At 39.8% G+C, this 18330-nt stretch overlaps 1 protein-coding gene and 1 long non-coding RNA gene across 28 annotated transcripts in view; both read right to left on the bottom strand.

Moving 5' to 3' along the window:
* Positions 1 to 14812, bottom strand: part of WNK1 (WNK lysine deficient protein kinase 1) — a 150508-nt gene extending 135696 nt beyond the window's left edge. For all 27 annotated transcript variants that reach the window (XM_025461714.3, XM_025461695.3, XM_025461697.3 and 24 more), the window contains exon 1: positions 13043 to 14812. In XM_025461714.3, coding sequence (XP_025317499.1) covers positions 13043 to 13816 — 774 coding nt within the window. In that variant the 5' untranslated portion in view covers positions 13817 to 14812. The remainder of the gene's footprint in view (positions 1 to 13042) is intronic.
* Positions 6633 to 12898, bottom strand: LOC118352472 (uncharacterized). The gene is made up of 2 exons (XR_004809644.2): positions 9974 to 12898; positions 6633 to 9199 (listed from the first exon to the last, which is right to left on the bottom strand). It is a non-coding gene; the product is annotated as an uncharacterized LOC118352472 (long non-coding RNA).
* Positions 14813 to 18330: the final 3518 nt, after the last annotated feature.

The following is an 18330-nucleotide window of genomic DNA, read 5'->3' as shown; positions in this document are numbered from 1 at the left end:
GTCTAGGTCAGAGGTGGCCAAGAGAAACAATGTGAACTATACATGCAATGTTAAATTGTCAAGTAGCCACATTTAAAAAAGTAAAAAGAATCAGATGAAATATATTTACCCAATATATCCAAATATGATTGTTTCAACATGTAATCATTTTTTTAATTGGAATATTTTAACTTTGTTTTTTACTAAGTCTTCAAAATCCAGTGTGTAACTTACACCTGCACATCTCAGTCTGGATGCTAAATTTTTTTTCCTTCACTAATTACCTTGGTACCTTTATTGAAAATCAATTAATCAGGGGCACCTGCGTGGCTCAGTTGGTTAAGCGTCTGCCTTTGGCTTAGGTCATGATCCCAGGATTCTGGGATCCCTGCTAAAATGGGGAGCATGCTTCTCCCTCTCCCTTTGCCTCTCCCCCCTGGCTCCTGTGCTCTTTCTCTTGCACTGCTCTCTCTCTCAAATAAAATATTTAAAATATATACATATGCATACATATACACAGAGGCACACGCACTCATGTATACATATAAATACTTCCTAACTCTTCACTTAAAAATCTGGAAACTGTGATGCCCCAGTATCCATGAGTACATCCAAACTCAGACATTGCTTTCTGAATTCCATTCTATACTATAAGGGACCTGCCTCCTTGGAGAAACGGCTGGTCCAGGGCCAGGGTGGGGAAAGAACATCTTGTGCAGAAAATAAGGACATCATCCAAAACGACAGGGACATGTTAATAAAAAGGACACAAAAGGCAGCTTCTGGCCCAATCTGGAACAACTGTTAAGTATTTCATAGTAAAAAGGTTTTTTTGAGGTTTTAGTATATCTATCACATAAAGAGGAAAAAAGTTCCTATTGTGTAATAGCTAAGTACTGGTTGTTAAGTCATTTTTACATATTGAAGAGGGTTAAGGATGATAGATGTTTAAAACATTAAAATAAAATACTCAAGTAGAGTATTATTCAGTAAGATCTGTGAAAGCCATTATGTAATAGTGGCATTTTTGGCAAATATGGACGCTTGACTTCTGTCCTTATAAAAGGGATAGAAAATGGTCAAGATTCTCCCCAGCAGAGTATCATTATGCCCTGCCCCCTCCACTTATGTTACCAAAAGTAATATCTAAACTAGCACCTCTATGTAATAGGATGCTTGGTCAGGCAGAACAAATATTTAAGTTGAGAGTCTACCATTAAAAAATTGCTGGTGGCTTTTTTTTTTTGTCTAGGCAGAAAAGAGCAATGCACCTAGGCATCACCTACTTTGTTCTGGGAAGAATCACTTGAGTGATGCTTCTCAGTAATGTAATTGAAACGAACAGAGAAGGTACAGAGCAGACTCTGTTTTTGACTTGATAAAAGTATCCCTACCAATGATATTAAGTGGGATTGACCTAAGAGAAAGTGTGTAGAAGTATGCAAAAAAAAGGCTTTTGGTAAGTGTGGAGATTCCAAGACCTTCCCTTTTAAGTTTACTGTTATTCGAAATTCTGACAGACTTAAAATAAATGGCCCTGAATGAGGGCCACTGGCTGGAAAGTCTCCCCCATCCTGAACAACCAAAATAATGCAACTTACCTTAAAGGAAAAGAGAATGAAAGCCTAAATCTATGCTTGGGATGAAAGACGGATGGGTGATTTGTACTCTATATAGCTGAAGCTGAAAACCCCTACAGACCCAGTTACTCTAAACAAAACAAGAATATTTTGAACAATCTGCCATACTTTGAGGCAAGATCTTATGTGCCTAAGCATGGATTACTCCTGGTATAACAGGCTGCGGAACTGACTGACTTCAAAGAACCATTTTAGTCTAAAGAACATACAGGGATCCAGGCTGATGGCATGATATGCTTATTAGTCTGTGCTGGTGTATTACACAGGCAAATAATATCAAGTGATACACTTCAAGTGTTTTACTAAATTAATACAAAGTCTTGATACTTCAGGAAGAAAATCTCATTTATCTGGAAATCTTACTGGAGGTAAGCTAACATCTTATTCCCATAACAATGCTGATTAAACATTCCAGAAGATTTCAAAACATAATTATGTAATTTAAATGAGCTTTCTATCTGTAGCTCATACATGAGAGCCAAATCCTTCTCAAGAGCATATGTAATATGTCAAACTACACAGTGAAGAAAAAAAAGTAACAAGATTCTTTTTTAAATCAAGGAAAAAGGTCAATTCATATCATCAGTATCAAGAACTAAACTAGTTAAAACTTCAATCTCCACAAATAAAACTAAGTCCTCTGTTAATTATACAGTAACAACATGTTGATCTATTCATTAAGTACTCCAATATCCTTTAATTCTGCTTTCCTGGTTAAGTAAAAAGTAGCATCGGTACCTAACAACTTTAGGAATTTAGAAATTTAATTTTTACATACAATGTAATACTTGAAAATGAACAATATTTATACATAGAAGTTGTTAAAGAGCACTGACAAAAATCGTCCTAACACTACAGCCACTCAATTTGTCTCTATTAGGAAATCTGATACACATAGACCACAGAAATATTGCTTCACCTTAAATACTTAAATGTAAACAGAACATCCTGTGATAGCCAATGGATGAAAATAGCATCTAAAAAACTCTGAACACACAATAAAAGTTAATTTAAAAAGCCCTGCCATCTCCCCCTCCTTATAGTATCTACATATAAATACTGGCTAAAAGAACATTTAAATAAAGATTTATTTCATGAAGTCAAAGTAAAGGTATAAGATGCTCAAGAATTAGTTATAATTGCTAAATAGAGCAAAAGGACTTAGAATTCCACAATAATTCAAACTCTTCTTCCTGGTTTAACTGAAGCATTCTGCAGTGGAAAAAATAAAATATGCCATGATCTTAATTAAATAAGTTATTAAAACTGAGTTAGTTTCTTCAGATATAAAATTAAGAAAACATATGCCTTATACTATTATGAGAATTACAAATAATTCTTTAATAATTAAATTATTAATAAGTAAAACAGCACTGTGCCTGTTGCAAAAAAAAAAAAAAAAGGCTCTTATTAGCTAGGTATTAGTGATTTTTTTTTTTAAGATTTCATTTATTTATTCATGAGAGACAGAGAGAGAGGCAGAGACATAGGCAGAGGGAGAAGCAGGCTCCTTGCAGGGATCCCAAAATGAAACTCAATCCCAGGATTCCAAGATCATGCCCTGAGCCAAAGGCAGACACTCACACTGAGCCACCAAGGCGTTCCGGTATTAGTGATTATTAACACTTTTCCAGATTAATTAGCAAGGAACATTTTGCAAAAAAAAAAGGGGGGGGGCTGAAGAAAGGTACGCAGTATTTAGGGCTTTTGTTATAGAAAAGCGCATTTTTACCACATCCTAGAAACAGTATAGTAACTCAGAATCTTTCCTATGATAAAATTTTATTTTAAATCTGGCTGTTTGGGATCCCTGGGTGGCGCAGCGGTTTGGCGCCTGCCTTTGGCCCAGGGCGTGATCCTGGAGACCCGGGATCGAATCCCACATCGGGCTCCCGGTGCATGGAGCCTGCTTCTCCCTCTGCCTGTGTCTCTGCCTCTCTCTTTCTCTCTCTCTGTGACTATCATAAATAAATAAAAAATTTAAAAAAATAAATAAATAAATAAATAAATAAATAAATCTGGCTGTTTCCTCAAGTGACAAAGATGGTTATTTCAGAGATGCTCACTTATAAAGTAAAGTATATATCACCACACTATTACATAAATGTAACAAGAAAGCCAGAGATTATAGAAGGGAAACACTTTAATCAAAACATTACTTTCAAAGAGTATTCTGGTAAGTATTCATCTGGACACTAGTTAATAAATAGCATGAAGTATGAAAACTTATTTGGACTAAACCTAACTATTCATAAAGAATAACCAAAAATAAAACAATTAGCTTAGAACAGAACCTTAACACAGATAATGAAGTAGAGTAAGCAAATACTATATTTCAGTGTTTCAAGTTTTAAAGACCTTTTCCTTATCTATCCATCTCATCCTTGATCATACCTTCTACTTAGCCAATCTTTCTTGACCCATACTCATTCAAACTTGTCTAAAGAAATAGCCTACTCTTATTATCTCTAGTTCTTAACCTTCCTCAGCCACTCCCTTAAATCCACCACAAATTTTCCTCTATTCTGAAATTGTAAGATCACCAAATATCTGGAGCATAACGTGATATATGTAAATCTGTTAATTCTGCACATATATTTGAGTTTGTGATAACATCCTTTGCATATCTTTTCCCCCCAAAAAAATTTTTTATTAATACAGAATACATACATCTTTAAAATATGTAACTTAAGCTATAAAAGCACTATGCTGTGTGTGTATTTTGGGAGGGAGGGGGCGCAGCAGAGGGGCAAAGGAAGAGAGAGTATCTCACAACCCTGAGATCATGATGACCTGAGCCAAAATCGAGTCAGATGCTTAACTGAGCCACCCAGGTGCCCCACACTGTTATATTCTTTATGATGTGCAAATTATATCTCAATCAAGCTATTGAAAAAAAACACAACTCTACCCAAGATCTAGATACAGCATGTTCCAATAGAACTCCCCACAATGATGGAAATGCTCTATATCTGTACCATCCAATATGGTACACTCACATGGCTTTTGAGTACCTGAAATGTGGCTAGTGCAAAGAATTGAGTTTTAAAATTTTATTTTAATTAAGTTAAATAGCCACAGGAGGCTAGCAAACAGTACATATATCTAGGATGTTATCGGTGACTTACATCTACCCTTGCTCATATCTCCTCTTAGATAATCCTGAATTTCGCTGTTAATGACTTAATACCCAAATGCAATAAACAATTTCCAAAGCCTAACTAATCTCTATAATTCTTTTCTAGTCCTTCTAAAATCTATTCTCCAAAATTACTACTATGCAAATTGGATTTCTCTACTATAATCGTTTCTTAAAATTTTATTCCCTTGATATTGCCATTCTTCCAGTGTTCTAGTTAGCCCAACCCCTGGTCTCTTTTTATCCTCTGTCCACTTGTTAATTATTCCTATTTTGCCCTGGGAAAATTATCATCCTCTCTCTCTTCCTCCATCTCTATGTATTTAGATATATCCTCTCCCTGGATGATTTCATGTACTTGCATTATTTCAGCTATGACTAACAGACATTTGGGAATCTATAGCTTTACCTTGAACCTATTCTTTGAGGTTCAGTAATGTAATGAGCTTCAGTAATGTTCCTCTCATGAAGAATATCAAATAATCAATCTTTTAGAAAGTACACACAATATTAAGTAAGCCACCTGATAAAGACAATTGCCTATTGAACTTCTTTCTGGAGGTATCCCAAGTACCTCAGACTTAACATGTCAACTGAATAGATCTCCATAGCCTTTCCCCTCCCCCAAAACAAAACCCCTAATTCTTATTCTCTCAGTTAACAGCACAATCATCTATCTCTACCCTTTTATCTGTGCTTTATTTTTCCTCCAAATGCCAATTCATCACTAAACTCTGCATATTTTATCTCCAAAATACTTAAAGATTCTTTTAACCACTACTGCCCTCATTCAGGCTGCAGAGGTCTCATATTCGTACCCCTAACTAAACTCTACATATCCCTTGTACACCTTAAATCCATTCTCCACTATTATTACTATGCAAATCTACCTAAAATCCTTTTGTTTACTCTCCGTTTCCTATAGTTGAGTATTTGTGTGGGAGAGGTGTGTGAAGCATTCAAAGAGCATGTAAATATAAATATGATAATGATGTCTAGGATATCTTCAGCATGTCAAAGAGATGACCTGTGAATTTCCCAAATTTACTTTCATCCACAATGACTTACCAGTCCAAATAAGGAGAGTATCCACACAGAGATGGATATATCAGGTTATTTAACACAAAACTATTAGCCATTAAAGTGATCTTATTATCCCAAGCATATCAATAACGATTTGATCTACTAATTAGTTTCACCTCTCACTGCTTAGTTTATATATTAGTTTGTGTTTAAGTAACACAAGACCATCCACCATGCACATACTGACAAAAAAGAAATCACTTGTCTCTGAGAAGCTGAACCTTGGCTGCATAAAAGCAATTATTTCTACAGAAATAATTAGTGTGGTTTTTCTTCACTAATCTGATGATTGTACCAAGTAGATTTCTAAACACTCTTTCTTAAATTAATCCTAAATTCTTAAATTTCTTAAGAATTCTTGAATTCCTCGAAAAACTGTATCTGCTTGTGATGACAGTTTAACTGAGGATTCTTTCCTAAAAATTATTAAGCACATTTAGTATAGCACACCTAATATGTCAATCTTACAATACCAAGATTCACGTCACAATGTCAAAAAATAAAATCTTTATGAAACCTCATCTGAAATGTGCCTGGATGGCTCAGTTGGTTAAGCGTCCAACTGGTGATTTCAGCTCAGGTCATGATCTCAGGATTGTGAGGTCAGTTGTGTACTGGGCATGGACTCTGCTTAAGATTCTTTCCCTCTGTCCCCACCTCTTTAAAAAAAAAAAAAAAAAAGAAAAAAAAAGACTATCTGAAAAATCTAAATTAATATAAATTAAGGTGGAGATATGATCGAGTAAGTCAATTACAGAACAAAGCAAATTAATGACATCATTCCACTCATGTAGAATATCAAATAACCAATCTTTTAATAAGTACACACAATATTAAGTAAGCCACCTGATAAAGACACCACCCTCTCCCAAATAATAAAACTCTTAAGAAGAGCTTCTGGCAACTTCTCTTCAATCTGCTCCCCTTTTTCTTAAGATTTGATAAAATTCCTAAAACTGAAAAACCAAAAAGTTCCTAAAAACCAATTTTTTTTTCTAACTAGGAACTTTATTTCTTTACTGATTTTTATTTGGATTAATCCAGTTGAGATCAATTAGGAAAAGGTGGGGATAGAAAAAATCTATGTCAATACTAGAATATGAATGAGTGCTATTCTCTTCCAGATTTTTAAAATTTTGCTTTTTAACTTTCCCAGAGCTAAACAAAGTTGTGAGCAAAGCAATTTATCTTTCTAATGTAGCTTATTAACTCAAACATTATAATTCCAGTGCCTTTTCCCTAATTTTCTCTTGCATGTCCTAAAACCCAACTTTAAGAAGTTCAAAATAGACAACCCAATTTGTAACAAGTGACAACATAAACCTTTTCAAAATGGATTTTTTTTTAAAGCACCATTATCCTTTCATTATCTGTAACACTTCACAAAGTACCCTCACACAGTTTTTCAGTTATCTTCAACAATCTAGTTAAGTCGGGGTGCCTGGGTGTCTGTCTTCTAAGTGACTACCCTTACCCCAGGTCATGATCCCAGGATCCTGGGATCGAGCCCCACATCAAGCTCCCTGCTCAGTGGGGAATCTGCTGCTCTCTCTCCCTCTGTATGTGCTTGTACTCTCTTTCTCACTCTAGCTCTCACTCTTTCTCAAATAAATAAAATCTTAAAAAAAAAAAAATCCAGTTAGGTCATATTACTAATAAATCAGCATTACAAATTAAATTCCTTACTCAGGGTCAGAAAACGGAGTACCAGAGAACTCAAATGTTCTGCCTTAGAGGTCTTTTCCATTACATAGTATTGTGTTATACTACAGTGAACTCTCCAAATACAAGATTAGAAAATCTGCTGTGGACCAAAGAGAGGAAAAGAGTATGGATAAAACAACTCTAAGATCTACAACTACTTCTAACTTAGAAAAGAACGTAGTATTTATTAAAGTACACTGAGAATCTACTTATATCTTCAAAGTGCTCAAGGACTAGTTAAAGTAGCCAAAGAATATAAACAGTTTCCAATTATTTTGAAGAATATTATAAGAATGATCCCAAAAGGAAAAACATCTTAGCAAATTCAAAAAGTCTGGCATCTGAGATAGTGACAGGTCATGAAATTACAAAGTTAGGCCAGAATACAGGCAAAGCTAAAGAATTTCAAAGCACTGATGATAATATGTTCCAACTCCAAAGTTCCCCCTAAAAATGATAAGCAACAATAAGAGTTTTGCTACATGAATTTTCAAGAATATAGACAAATCAAACAAAATGTTCACAGCCTCAAAAAAAAAAAAAAAACAGTCTAAAAACCTGATGTATCATCATAGTTAACACTTATGTGCCAGGCCCTGTCCTAAATGTTTTATATTTATGTAATTCATTTAATAGTCACAACTCTATGAAGTAGGTACTCTTATTACATTCCATTTTATCGATAGGAAACTAGCACAGATGTTTCCCAAAGTGACAGAATCATTAGCTGAGTCAGCATTTGAATTCAGGCAGTTAAGTTCTTAATGACTGTTACACTGCAGAAAAATAAAGCCCTCTTCAAATCTAAATTCAGGTCACGCATGGTAAGTCTCACCTATTCCTGCACATTACAGTGGTCCTGTTTAAAAAAAAAAAAAAGAAAGAAAGAAAAATAAAATGCAAGATGCTACATAAGTAAATATAAAGAGCTGTTACCACAAAACCTAATAGCTATTATGAATTTTTTCATGTTATACTAACATTTTCAGGAAGTATAATTTGAACATAACCACTCTTGCTACTTTTACAGCTTTATCTAAAACACTGAAAAGCTATTAGAAAACCTAAACAACAGGTTTAGAATAATTGCTAAAAATGAGAGCCCAGTTTTAGTTGAATGTTTCCATAGAGATTAAGTAGAATGACTTTCAAATGACCAGGATCTTGCACTAAAACCTAGATAATCAAGAAATGAACTCAATCACCATACAACAGATTCCCCATTTGTTTTACACAAAAAACACCCTTCACTAGGAACAGCTGTGATACTTATCATGCGAGAAAAAAAGTAAATAGAAAACATTTAAACCTTTGACACCAAGTAAGAAAAAATCATTGAAAAATCAACTTTGATATAATTCTCATTATCTCTGCCCCAAAGGTTACTTCCTACAGCAATAAATTTATGTATATTTTAAATCATTATATTACCTAACCAAAATTATCCTGTCTTTACACTGTCTTGTTAGTAGGAAAAAAGGATTACTTCAAGCAAGTTACCAATCATTCTTTAATTTGCATAGCAGTTACACTTGTGTTATCTCAATGTTGCCCATACTCATCATTAACTCTGAGACTTTAAAACAAAAAAAAACCTGCAGACTATTCCGGGAAATCTTGTTCCTGGGACTGAAAATTACTGAAGATTCTCATCCTGAAAAACAAGGAATTTGGCACAATTGTAAAAAATAAAGGCAAAAAAAGCTATCAATATTCAAATGGAAGATTCAGTTCAAGGAGTTATTTTAAGAACTAAAGCAAAGAAAGAAGTTACGGTTTCTTAATCACAGAACCACATCACATTTCTGCAGCACTGCTAAACTTTTTATGAAAACATTAATTTAAACCTGTGCACCTGAAACTAATGTAACATTGTGCGTCAACTATACTTCAACTTAAAAATAAAAAAAAAAAAAAGGAAATTAAGTCCCAAAAATATATCCTATGCTCTTGATGAGATATGACCCTTAATTTACTTAGGGGGTGGGGGAGAAAGCCAGAGCCAAGCACTAGGAATATTGCAGGTTAAACAAAATTTGACTTTCCCTTCCAAACTGGAAACAATCTTATCAATGTACAAAGCGAATATATCAAGTTACCATGTGAACTTTATTTAGAAGCAATTTGGGAGAAAAGTACTAAAGAAAGTAAAATCATTTACAAATCTCAGTATAAATACATTTTCTTAAGAAAATTATGCTACATTTCTTAAATCTCCTTCCACAGAACAGCAATATAAACTCTGCAAAATCCAGCACTAACATTTTCTGAACAAAGAAACTGAGTATTAAAATTAAGGCATGTCATTTGCCTAACAAAATCAAGCAAAGAAATCTGTATCTTAAAGGATTAAAGTTAGTACTTAAGATCCTTGGTATCTTAGGTATTAAGTATTACTTAATATTATTTATTAGGAATTAATACTTACTTTAATAGTTATGCATATTGTGACTCTAAAAATTAGCTTGATGGAAACAAGTTTGATTTGTATACCACATTCACTCATTCTCCGTCCCAAAAAGTCTATTTATATACTTGAATTGATAAAATCAACATCCAAACCAAAGAATAGAATTTGCTATGGTTACAGAATTCTAAAGAAATCTGACAGTGACTTTCACACCAAAATACAATAGCCTCATTTGAGAAGCACTAATTAGCCATGTACGAGACTAACAAATGCTTTAACATTTCCCAAATCATCAGATCCTAACCAGTTTAAAATTTGTTCTTTACGATTCTAAGCAAGTCATTTACCTGCTCTGTAATTTCAAGTTCTTTATCAAGTAGTCAGGCAGAATAATTTCTTCCAATTTTAATACACTAAGGTTTTTAACTCAATAACTGAATATTTCTTTCTTCCTATAGAAAAATATGTATATTAGATATATACTTTTAGTGAAAAAGCTTTCCTTTCTTTTCAATGTTTCAGTAATCCGTTGACTAGTCCTTTAATTTGTATCCAAAAACTCAGTCACCTAATGAATAGGTTATTAGGCAAATATCCTGGTCAAGAAACCAAAAATACTACCCGACATACTGCTATAAAGGCTAGGAAAATCATATTTCAAAAAACAAAATGAAAAATTGTACAAACAGGGTCAAATGACATATGGAAGTTCCTAAACTAGGGTACCATTCAATGAGCTAGGATGTATTTGGTTCTGCTGTCAAATCCTGAACTGCTTTAAAAATAATATGGTGATATGATAAGGTATCAGATACTCTTTAATTTGACCATGCCATGCCTAGACAGAGAAAAGCCATGAGTTCAAAGAAAAACTGAGAAGCTTAGACAAAATTATTATGACATCAGACAAACTGATTTCTTCCACTGTATCATTAATTTCAAGATAAATAAACTATCAAAAAATTCCAGGTGAGGGGTGCCTGGGTGGCTCAGTTGGTTAAGTGCCTGCCTTTGGCTCAAGTCTTGATCTCAGGATCCTGGGATGGAGCCCCAAGACTAAGTTCCCTGCTGGGGGAGCAGGGTAGTCTGCTTGTCTTCCTCTCTCTGCCCCTCCCCCACACCTTGTGTCCTGGCACACTCTCTCTCAAATAAATCAATAAAATCATAAAAAAAAAAAAAAAATCCAGGTGATTAAGGAAAACACACATTATATTCTGTAAGTCTTCAAAGTTAAATAATTGAAACTAACACAATCCATAAAGTGCTCAACATTTACTTGGGTCCAGTCTTAAGAAAGTAAGGTAACCAAATAAAATTTATCTAAAAAGCACCTATTCAAATAAAACCTTAACAGAAGAATAAAATCCAAGATCAGCAGCAATAGGCACCCCTGTACCAAGAAAAAAGAAAAAAGTGTATAAATGGAATTTTTGCCTGTAAACCAAAAGGAATCAGTTTTTGAGGACTGTCCAATAAGAATAAGGCTATGGCTTGACGAGACTTTTTAAAAAACGTCTGCACCCAATATAAACTGCCATAAAATAGTTTTTATTTCACAATGCCTTAGTAGTTCTACATCATTTGCTGTAAAACTTAAGAAATTATTATGTTCCTAAAGAACTTGTCAGTCTTTAAGTTCACTTCCTTCCACATGCTAACTTCCCTTCACATTTGATATGGCCCTGGTCATTTGTAGGGTGACAAAGTACTGACATATTAGTTTATGGATAAAATAAACTAGAATATTCAGTAACGTTCATATCCTATTTTAGTCCATTCAGGTCCATTTTCTTGACAAGAATATCAGCATTTTTCGTCTATAATGTAACTGACTTTTTCAGTGGAACTCTGCTTCTTCCAATAATCTCCGTTCACTTCTGGATGAGGACAACATTCAATCAAGCTGCTATAGGTCAAGCAACAAGTTACCCAAACCTAGCTATTTAAACGTAGAATATACTTGTCAACCAGAATGACACACCATTATTTACACCATGAAAACCTCCCCGAGACGTTAAAAAAGCAAAGCATTTGAGTCCTTTGGACTCCTGGAAAAAGTCTGGCTTAAAAACCTTTCATAACAATAACCGTAGTGATGTTACAACTCTCAAACCACTTACAGAAGTTTACATGGGCTCGTGTACTATTCAGGGGATAGTGAATGGGCTGAAGACATACTAGTTTTTTTGTTTTGTTTTATTTTGTTTTTTTAAGATTTTATTTATTTAGTCACAAGAGACACAGAGAGAGAAAGAGAGAGAGGCAGAGACACAGGCAGAGGGAGAAGCAGGCCCCATGCAGGGAGCCCGATGTGGGTGGGACTCGATCCCGGGTCTCCAGGATCAGGCCCTGGACCGAAGGCAGGCTCTAAACCGCTGAGCCACCCAGGGATCCCCAAGACATACTAGTTTTAATTAACGCTGTCAGAAAACTACCAGCTACCAACAGGCTTAATTAAGCATCATTAGGTAGAACAATATCAAACACTTATTGTACCTTTCTAGTCCCAAAGCATTTATCGAGAGAAGAAAGTCTTTTCTATGGTTTATGTTAAATGCCTGTGCAATCACCAACTAAGATATATCCCAAGTAAGGTCACTGAGGAACGAAGTCGTTCCTATTTGAAAAGTACAGCCTGATCTCGGGGATGGAAACTCGCATGTAACACACCAGCAGCTCAAAAGTGCAGAGCCTCTGCTAAGACTGAAACGCACGGGGCAAGAAGACTGTACTTTCCTAACTCAGAAACTTTCCCACTAATTCCGGGTTTCCTGCCAGACACTAAAACAATAACAAGTAGGTAACGCGTTTGTACTAAGATGATTTTCACCACTCCTTCCCTAAGTGGCAAGCCTCTTTGGTTACCAGTAACTCTTATCCTACGTAGGTACATGCCCCAAATTCTAGTTTCAATCTCTTTTCAAAGTTGGCCTCCACACACCCCCCCCCACCCCTCACTCCCCTCCACCCCTGCCCGCCGCGGGAGCGAACGGTTAAAAGAACGACTTTAAAGGAGGAATTGGAGTAACTGGCTTAGTCGAGCCAAACGTAGCTCCAAACCACCGTAAGCGATGGGGCCATCCATACCTGCAGTTCACACCAGGCGACCTCCACCGTGGTTTCAGTGTCCAGACCTTTGTAGACGGTCTTAAAGGAGCCTCTGCCAATTTCGATGTCGAACTTGAGAAAGCGGCCGTCGTTGGACATTCCCACGGCCTTGGTCTCCAGCTCTTCGATATCATCCTGCTGCTGGCTGCGTTCCTCCTGTGGTTCCTTGGCGCTGCCGCCGCCGCTGCCGCTCCTGGCCGCCGAAGGCTCCTCTTTGCTCCCCACATGGTTGGGCTGGGACGCCTGCCGATCTCTGCCGGCACTGCTGGGGGCGGCGGCGGCAGCGGCAGCGGCAGGGCCTGAGCTGACTGGCTCCCCGGGGCCGGCAGCGGCGGGGGGCGGCTGGGCTACCTGCACGGCGGCGGCGGCCGTCAAGGTCTCCTCACGCGGCGGCTCCGGCGGGGCGCTCTGCGGCGCAGCCACCGACACCCCCACCGCGGGCTGGGGCAGAGGCAGAGGGAGGCCGGGCAGCTCCAGCGCGGTGGCGTTGGAGTCGCAGATGACGCTGCGGCGGAAGAAGCGGTGCTCGGTGGTGGTGGTGGTCGCCGCCGCGCCACGGCTGTCCTTGTCCATGGTGTGGCGGCGACGCCGGTACTCCTCCGTGCGGCCGGCCCCAGCGTCGGGCGCCGCGCCGCCCAGTTTCTCCCCCACCGAGGAGTCGGAGCTGGAGCCATTCTTGGGGGAGGGCGCCGGTGGCGAGAGGAACAGGGAGCTCGGAGTGCTGCTCTGCTTCTCTGCGGCGCCACCAGACATGGTCGGTCCGCAGGAGCGAGGCGAGCGGGCTCGAACTTGTGAACGAAGGGAGGGCGAGGGGCCGCGCCCGGCGGACGGCGAGGCGTGCGGGTCCCGCTGCGGGGCTCCCGGCGGGCTCCGGTGCACCCGGACGGCTCCTCACTCAGCACTGACAAGCCGACCCGACGGCGACGCGGGCCCCGGGACCCAGTTGCGGCGGCTGCTGCGGCTCACGAGGCGGGCTCGTCGGCGGGCGGGCGGGGGTTAGCGCCTCACGGTCCGCATCCATCCTGCGGCGAGCGGCGGCCCGGAAGGCGGGAGCGGCAGGGGCGCCGCAGTCATGAGGGGCAGGGCGGGCAGCCGGCACTGGGACGAGGCGGATGCGGCGGCGGCTCCAGGTCCCCGCCGCCGCCGCTGCCCAAGCCGGGCGGGTTAGGCCCCGGGGCGGCGGCGACGCCTAGAACGGACGAGCACCGACTGCCGGGCGGCGGCGGCCCGGGAGCCGAGCAGAGTGGGAGGGGCCGAGAGAGGCGAGGAGGGCCGGCCGGGGATCCGGTCGGTCAGTCGGTCGGTCGGTCGCTTCCTCCCACACGCGCCCCCAGCTCGGGGGACAGTCTCACAGGGCGCCCATCGCCCGGACGGAAAGGGCCGAAGCGACGAAGCCTCGGTGCCTGAGGAGCGGGCCCCCCCTTCCCCGAGGCCTCCCCGCCCGCCCCGGGCCTGGCAAACCCCCGTCTCCTCCCGGGCCGGTGCCGGGGGCTGACTGAGGGAGGGAACGGTGGGGAGGGGAGGGCCGCTCACCGCGGGGCCCGAGCTCCGCTGCTTCTCTGGGCCGAGAGTCGGGGAGACCGAGAGGACTGGGTGAAGGGAGTCAGGGAGTGGAAAGAGTAGTCACCCCCACCAGGCGCCTTCTGTCACCGAAGATGGGGGGTGCAGAGTGGCCGAGGGTGAAGAGCCGCGTCCGCCGGGGAAACTCTCCGCGCTAAATGGCGCCGGGACTCTGAAGCCTCCACACAGCCCTCTCGGACCCCGCCCCCCGCCGCCGGGGCGCCCCACCCCCACCCCGCTCTCGGGGCTCTTGCGCAGGCGTGCTCGTATTGGGGCTCCCTGGGATTTGTAGTCTTCGCCTTTGAAGAATGAAAGGGATTGTGGAGAAGGGAGCCTACGACTTCCGTGATGCTCTGTGGTTGCTTTAGCCTGATGCCTCATGGGAGCTGTAGTTTTCTTTGGAAACCGCCCCTTCTGGGAGGCTGATGGGAGCGTCGCCGTGGGTCGCTAAACCCCATCCTTAAGTCAACCCTAGCTAGGAAGATCTTCATTTAGGGTTTAATTGTGGAAAAGGGGACGAGAGAAAAAAAAAAAGAAGACGGAGGCAGGACCAGAGGAGAGACTCCCGTCATGCTTTGCAGAGGGGAGATAGAGCTAAGAGGTTGCCATGCGATGAAAGATGATCCGTTGTTCATCTTTAGTGGAGAGAGCCGCAGTAGTGTTGAGTGATTTTAGCGTGATGGGGGTGGAGAAAAGGAGAGCAGAAAGAACCAGAACCTGGGCTCAGAGAGCCAGAGGGACTGAAGGACTCCTTCCATAGGGTTAAGGAAATTTTGTGAAGATTGGCCAATGGGAAGGAGACACGGACTATTTATTACCTCTTCTCCTCTTCCCTTCCATAACAATTAAGGCCACACTCTCAGCTCCAGCCTCAAGATAGATATTCTGGCTCTCGAAGATGGTTTGCCCTCCTGAAATCAGGATCATAGCGAATCTTTTGTTTTGCCAGAAAAAATTAACGGCGCGGTGAGCGAGGATTCGAGAAAAGAGAAGGTCCACGTATCTGTGCATCTTTTACCACAAACTTGTGAGAGTGGAGTTGAATTTTGCTATATAGTTGGTTAAGTTTAATTTCCATCGTTCATTTGCCCGAGGGCTTAGAGAGAGGCCATCCCCTTTCTCCAGAGGTGCATGAATGCGCGCACGTAGTTTTTACCGTGGCTTTGGACATAGAGGAAATCTAGATCCATGCAGTTCACAGTGATGGAAGGCTTTCCTTGAAAGCATCCTTACACTCTCTGGACCCCTTCGCTCCTCGCAGGACTCAAGATTGTACAGGTGGTGAGCACCAGGGGGCATCAGAGTGGGAAGCCAGGCCAGTTAGACGGCAGTTAGAAGTCTTAAGAGCGGGAAGATCTTAAAGGTACGCTGCTAGTTCATCAGAGCGTCCTCAGGCTCCTGCCTCTGATCAGCGCCCGCTATAGAACAAACTCAGAAGCACACTCCCTAGCCCAGCGCCACAATAAGAGGATGAGTCGTTTGGAAGCAACTTGACCAGAGTCGTTAACCACCAGTTTCCTAGAAAATACCCACAATTTATCAGGATGAACTCCACATAGAGAACATTTGCTATATAATTCATATTAATTCATCTAATGTGTAAAATACACTTTTTCAATTTTTTCTCAAAAAAAATTTTCTCTACACTTTCAGGTTTACAAAAAAGCTGGGTTTAAAAACAAAGGTTGTTAGGTTTCATGAAGCTAATAGATTATGAACACTTTAAAATATAAATTCAGTGAAGAGGTGGGTGGGGATGGGGTACCTGGGTAATGGGAATTAAGGAGGGCACATGATGTGATAAGCACTGAGTGTTATACACAGCTGATGAATTATTGAAAACTACATCTGAAACTAATGATGTACTATATGTTGGCTAATTGAATTTAAGTTAAATAAAAATATATAAATTCAGTGGGGGCAACTGGAATACACACAGTCAAGGCCCTTGATAATCATGCCTTATCAACATGATTTTTTCAACAACAAACTACTAAATTTGTTGTAAATAATTTAATTAACTGTCAAGGTAAAGCCCCCCCCCTTGCCCACCTGACAGCTTTTCCTACTTGTCTAACATTAACTTTGTTATAAAAACAAGTACAACTTTACTTTTTTAAAAGATTTTATTTATTTATCCATGAGAGATAGGCATAGGCAGAGGAGAAGCAGACTCCCCACAGGGAGCCCAATGCAGGACTCGATCCCAGGATCCCGGAATCACGACCTGAGCCAAAGGTAGACGCTCAACCACAGAGCCATCCAGGTGCCCCTGGGCACAATTTTATATTGAATATAACCATATTGTGTACAATGGTTCAATTTAAGTTTGATGTCTACCTCCCACCCTTCACAAAACTAACGTCCATATAATTTAAAGAAAAATTTCAAAATAAGCTCTAAGAATTTTTAGAATCTCAGAAAACATGGGAGAGGAAGGGACATCAAAGAACAACCCATGAGCCATAAAGAAAAATACTTGGCTATTTCAAAATTAACAATTCTGTTCAATAGAACACAAATGATGAGCTGACAGAAAAATTTTGAAACCTGTATAACAAAAGACTAATATTCAGAATATGTAAATAACACCTTAAATCACAAAGGGTAATACAAGGACACCTGATCATGATCCCGGAGTCCTGGGATTGAGTCCCTCCTCATCCAGCTCCCTGTGGGGAGCCTGCTTCTCTCTCTGCCTATGTCTCTGCTTCTCTGTGTGTCTCTCATGAATAAATAAATAAAATATTTAAAAAAACAAAACAAAACAAAAGGATAATACAATCCTATAGAAAAAGGAGACCATTGAAACAGGAGGAAATCCAAATGACAAAAATAAGCTTTAAAAAATGGTGAAATTCAGTAACAAAGGAAGTGCAAATTAAAACAAGATATATGCTTTTCCCTTACAAAATTGGCAAAATTTGTAAGCATTTATAATATCAAGCGTAAACAAGAATGTGGAGAAACATGTGCTATTAGTGATAACATAAATTAGAAAAACCTTTTTTTGCGTGTAATTTGTTAGTACTTAATGAAATGTACAACTTGCAAAGCCTTGGAGCTAGCAGTTTCCCTTCTTGGTAGCTGCTTTCTACAAATACTTGGCATACATGCACCAATAAACATCTATAAGAAGATCCACTGCAGCTTTGCCTGTAACAAGAATTTGAAACAATCTGCATGTACCCTATAATAGTTAAACTATAATATATTTAATTTTGGGAACATCATGCAACAGGAGAAGAGAAGGAGGTAGATATATATGTGGTGGCATAAAAAATAGTTGTTGAGTAGTATGTACTTGATCATATGTTGTATTTTTAAAATTGTGTTTCTATATGTATCTCAATGCACAGAGTAAAAGTATGGTCAGTACATGCCAAAATGAGAAGTGCGAGGTTACTTCTAGGGAGTACTCTGATCTATATTGTATGAATTTCTTAATATATTCTCACTTATTGCAGACAATTTGAAAAATACAGTAGAATATGAAAGTACAAATCCTCAGCAACTCTACTAGCCTTTGAGATATCAGCTTTTGCATTTGACAAAATACAGCATTGGACATTACATTGGACAGCATTATATTGGATATAATACAGCATTACATTGGACAAAATCTGTTATTGATAAAAACTCTCAACAGAGTAGGGATAGAGGGAACATACCTCAACATCATAAAGGCCATGTATGAAAGAGCCACA

Source organism: Canis lupus, chromosome 27 (genome assembly GCF_003254725.2).
Source record: "Canis lupus dingo isolate Sandy chromosome 27, ASM325472v2, whole genome shotgun sequence".
Lineage (NCBI taxonomy): Eukaryota > Metazoa > Chordata > Mammalia > Carnivora > Canidae > Canis > Canis lupus.
This window is presented reverse-complemented; position numbering and strand designations above follow the sequence as displayed.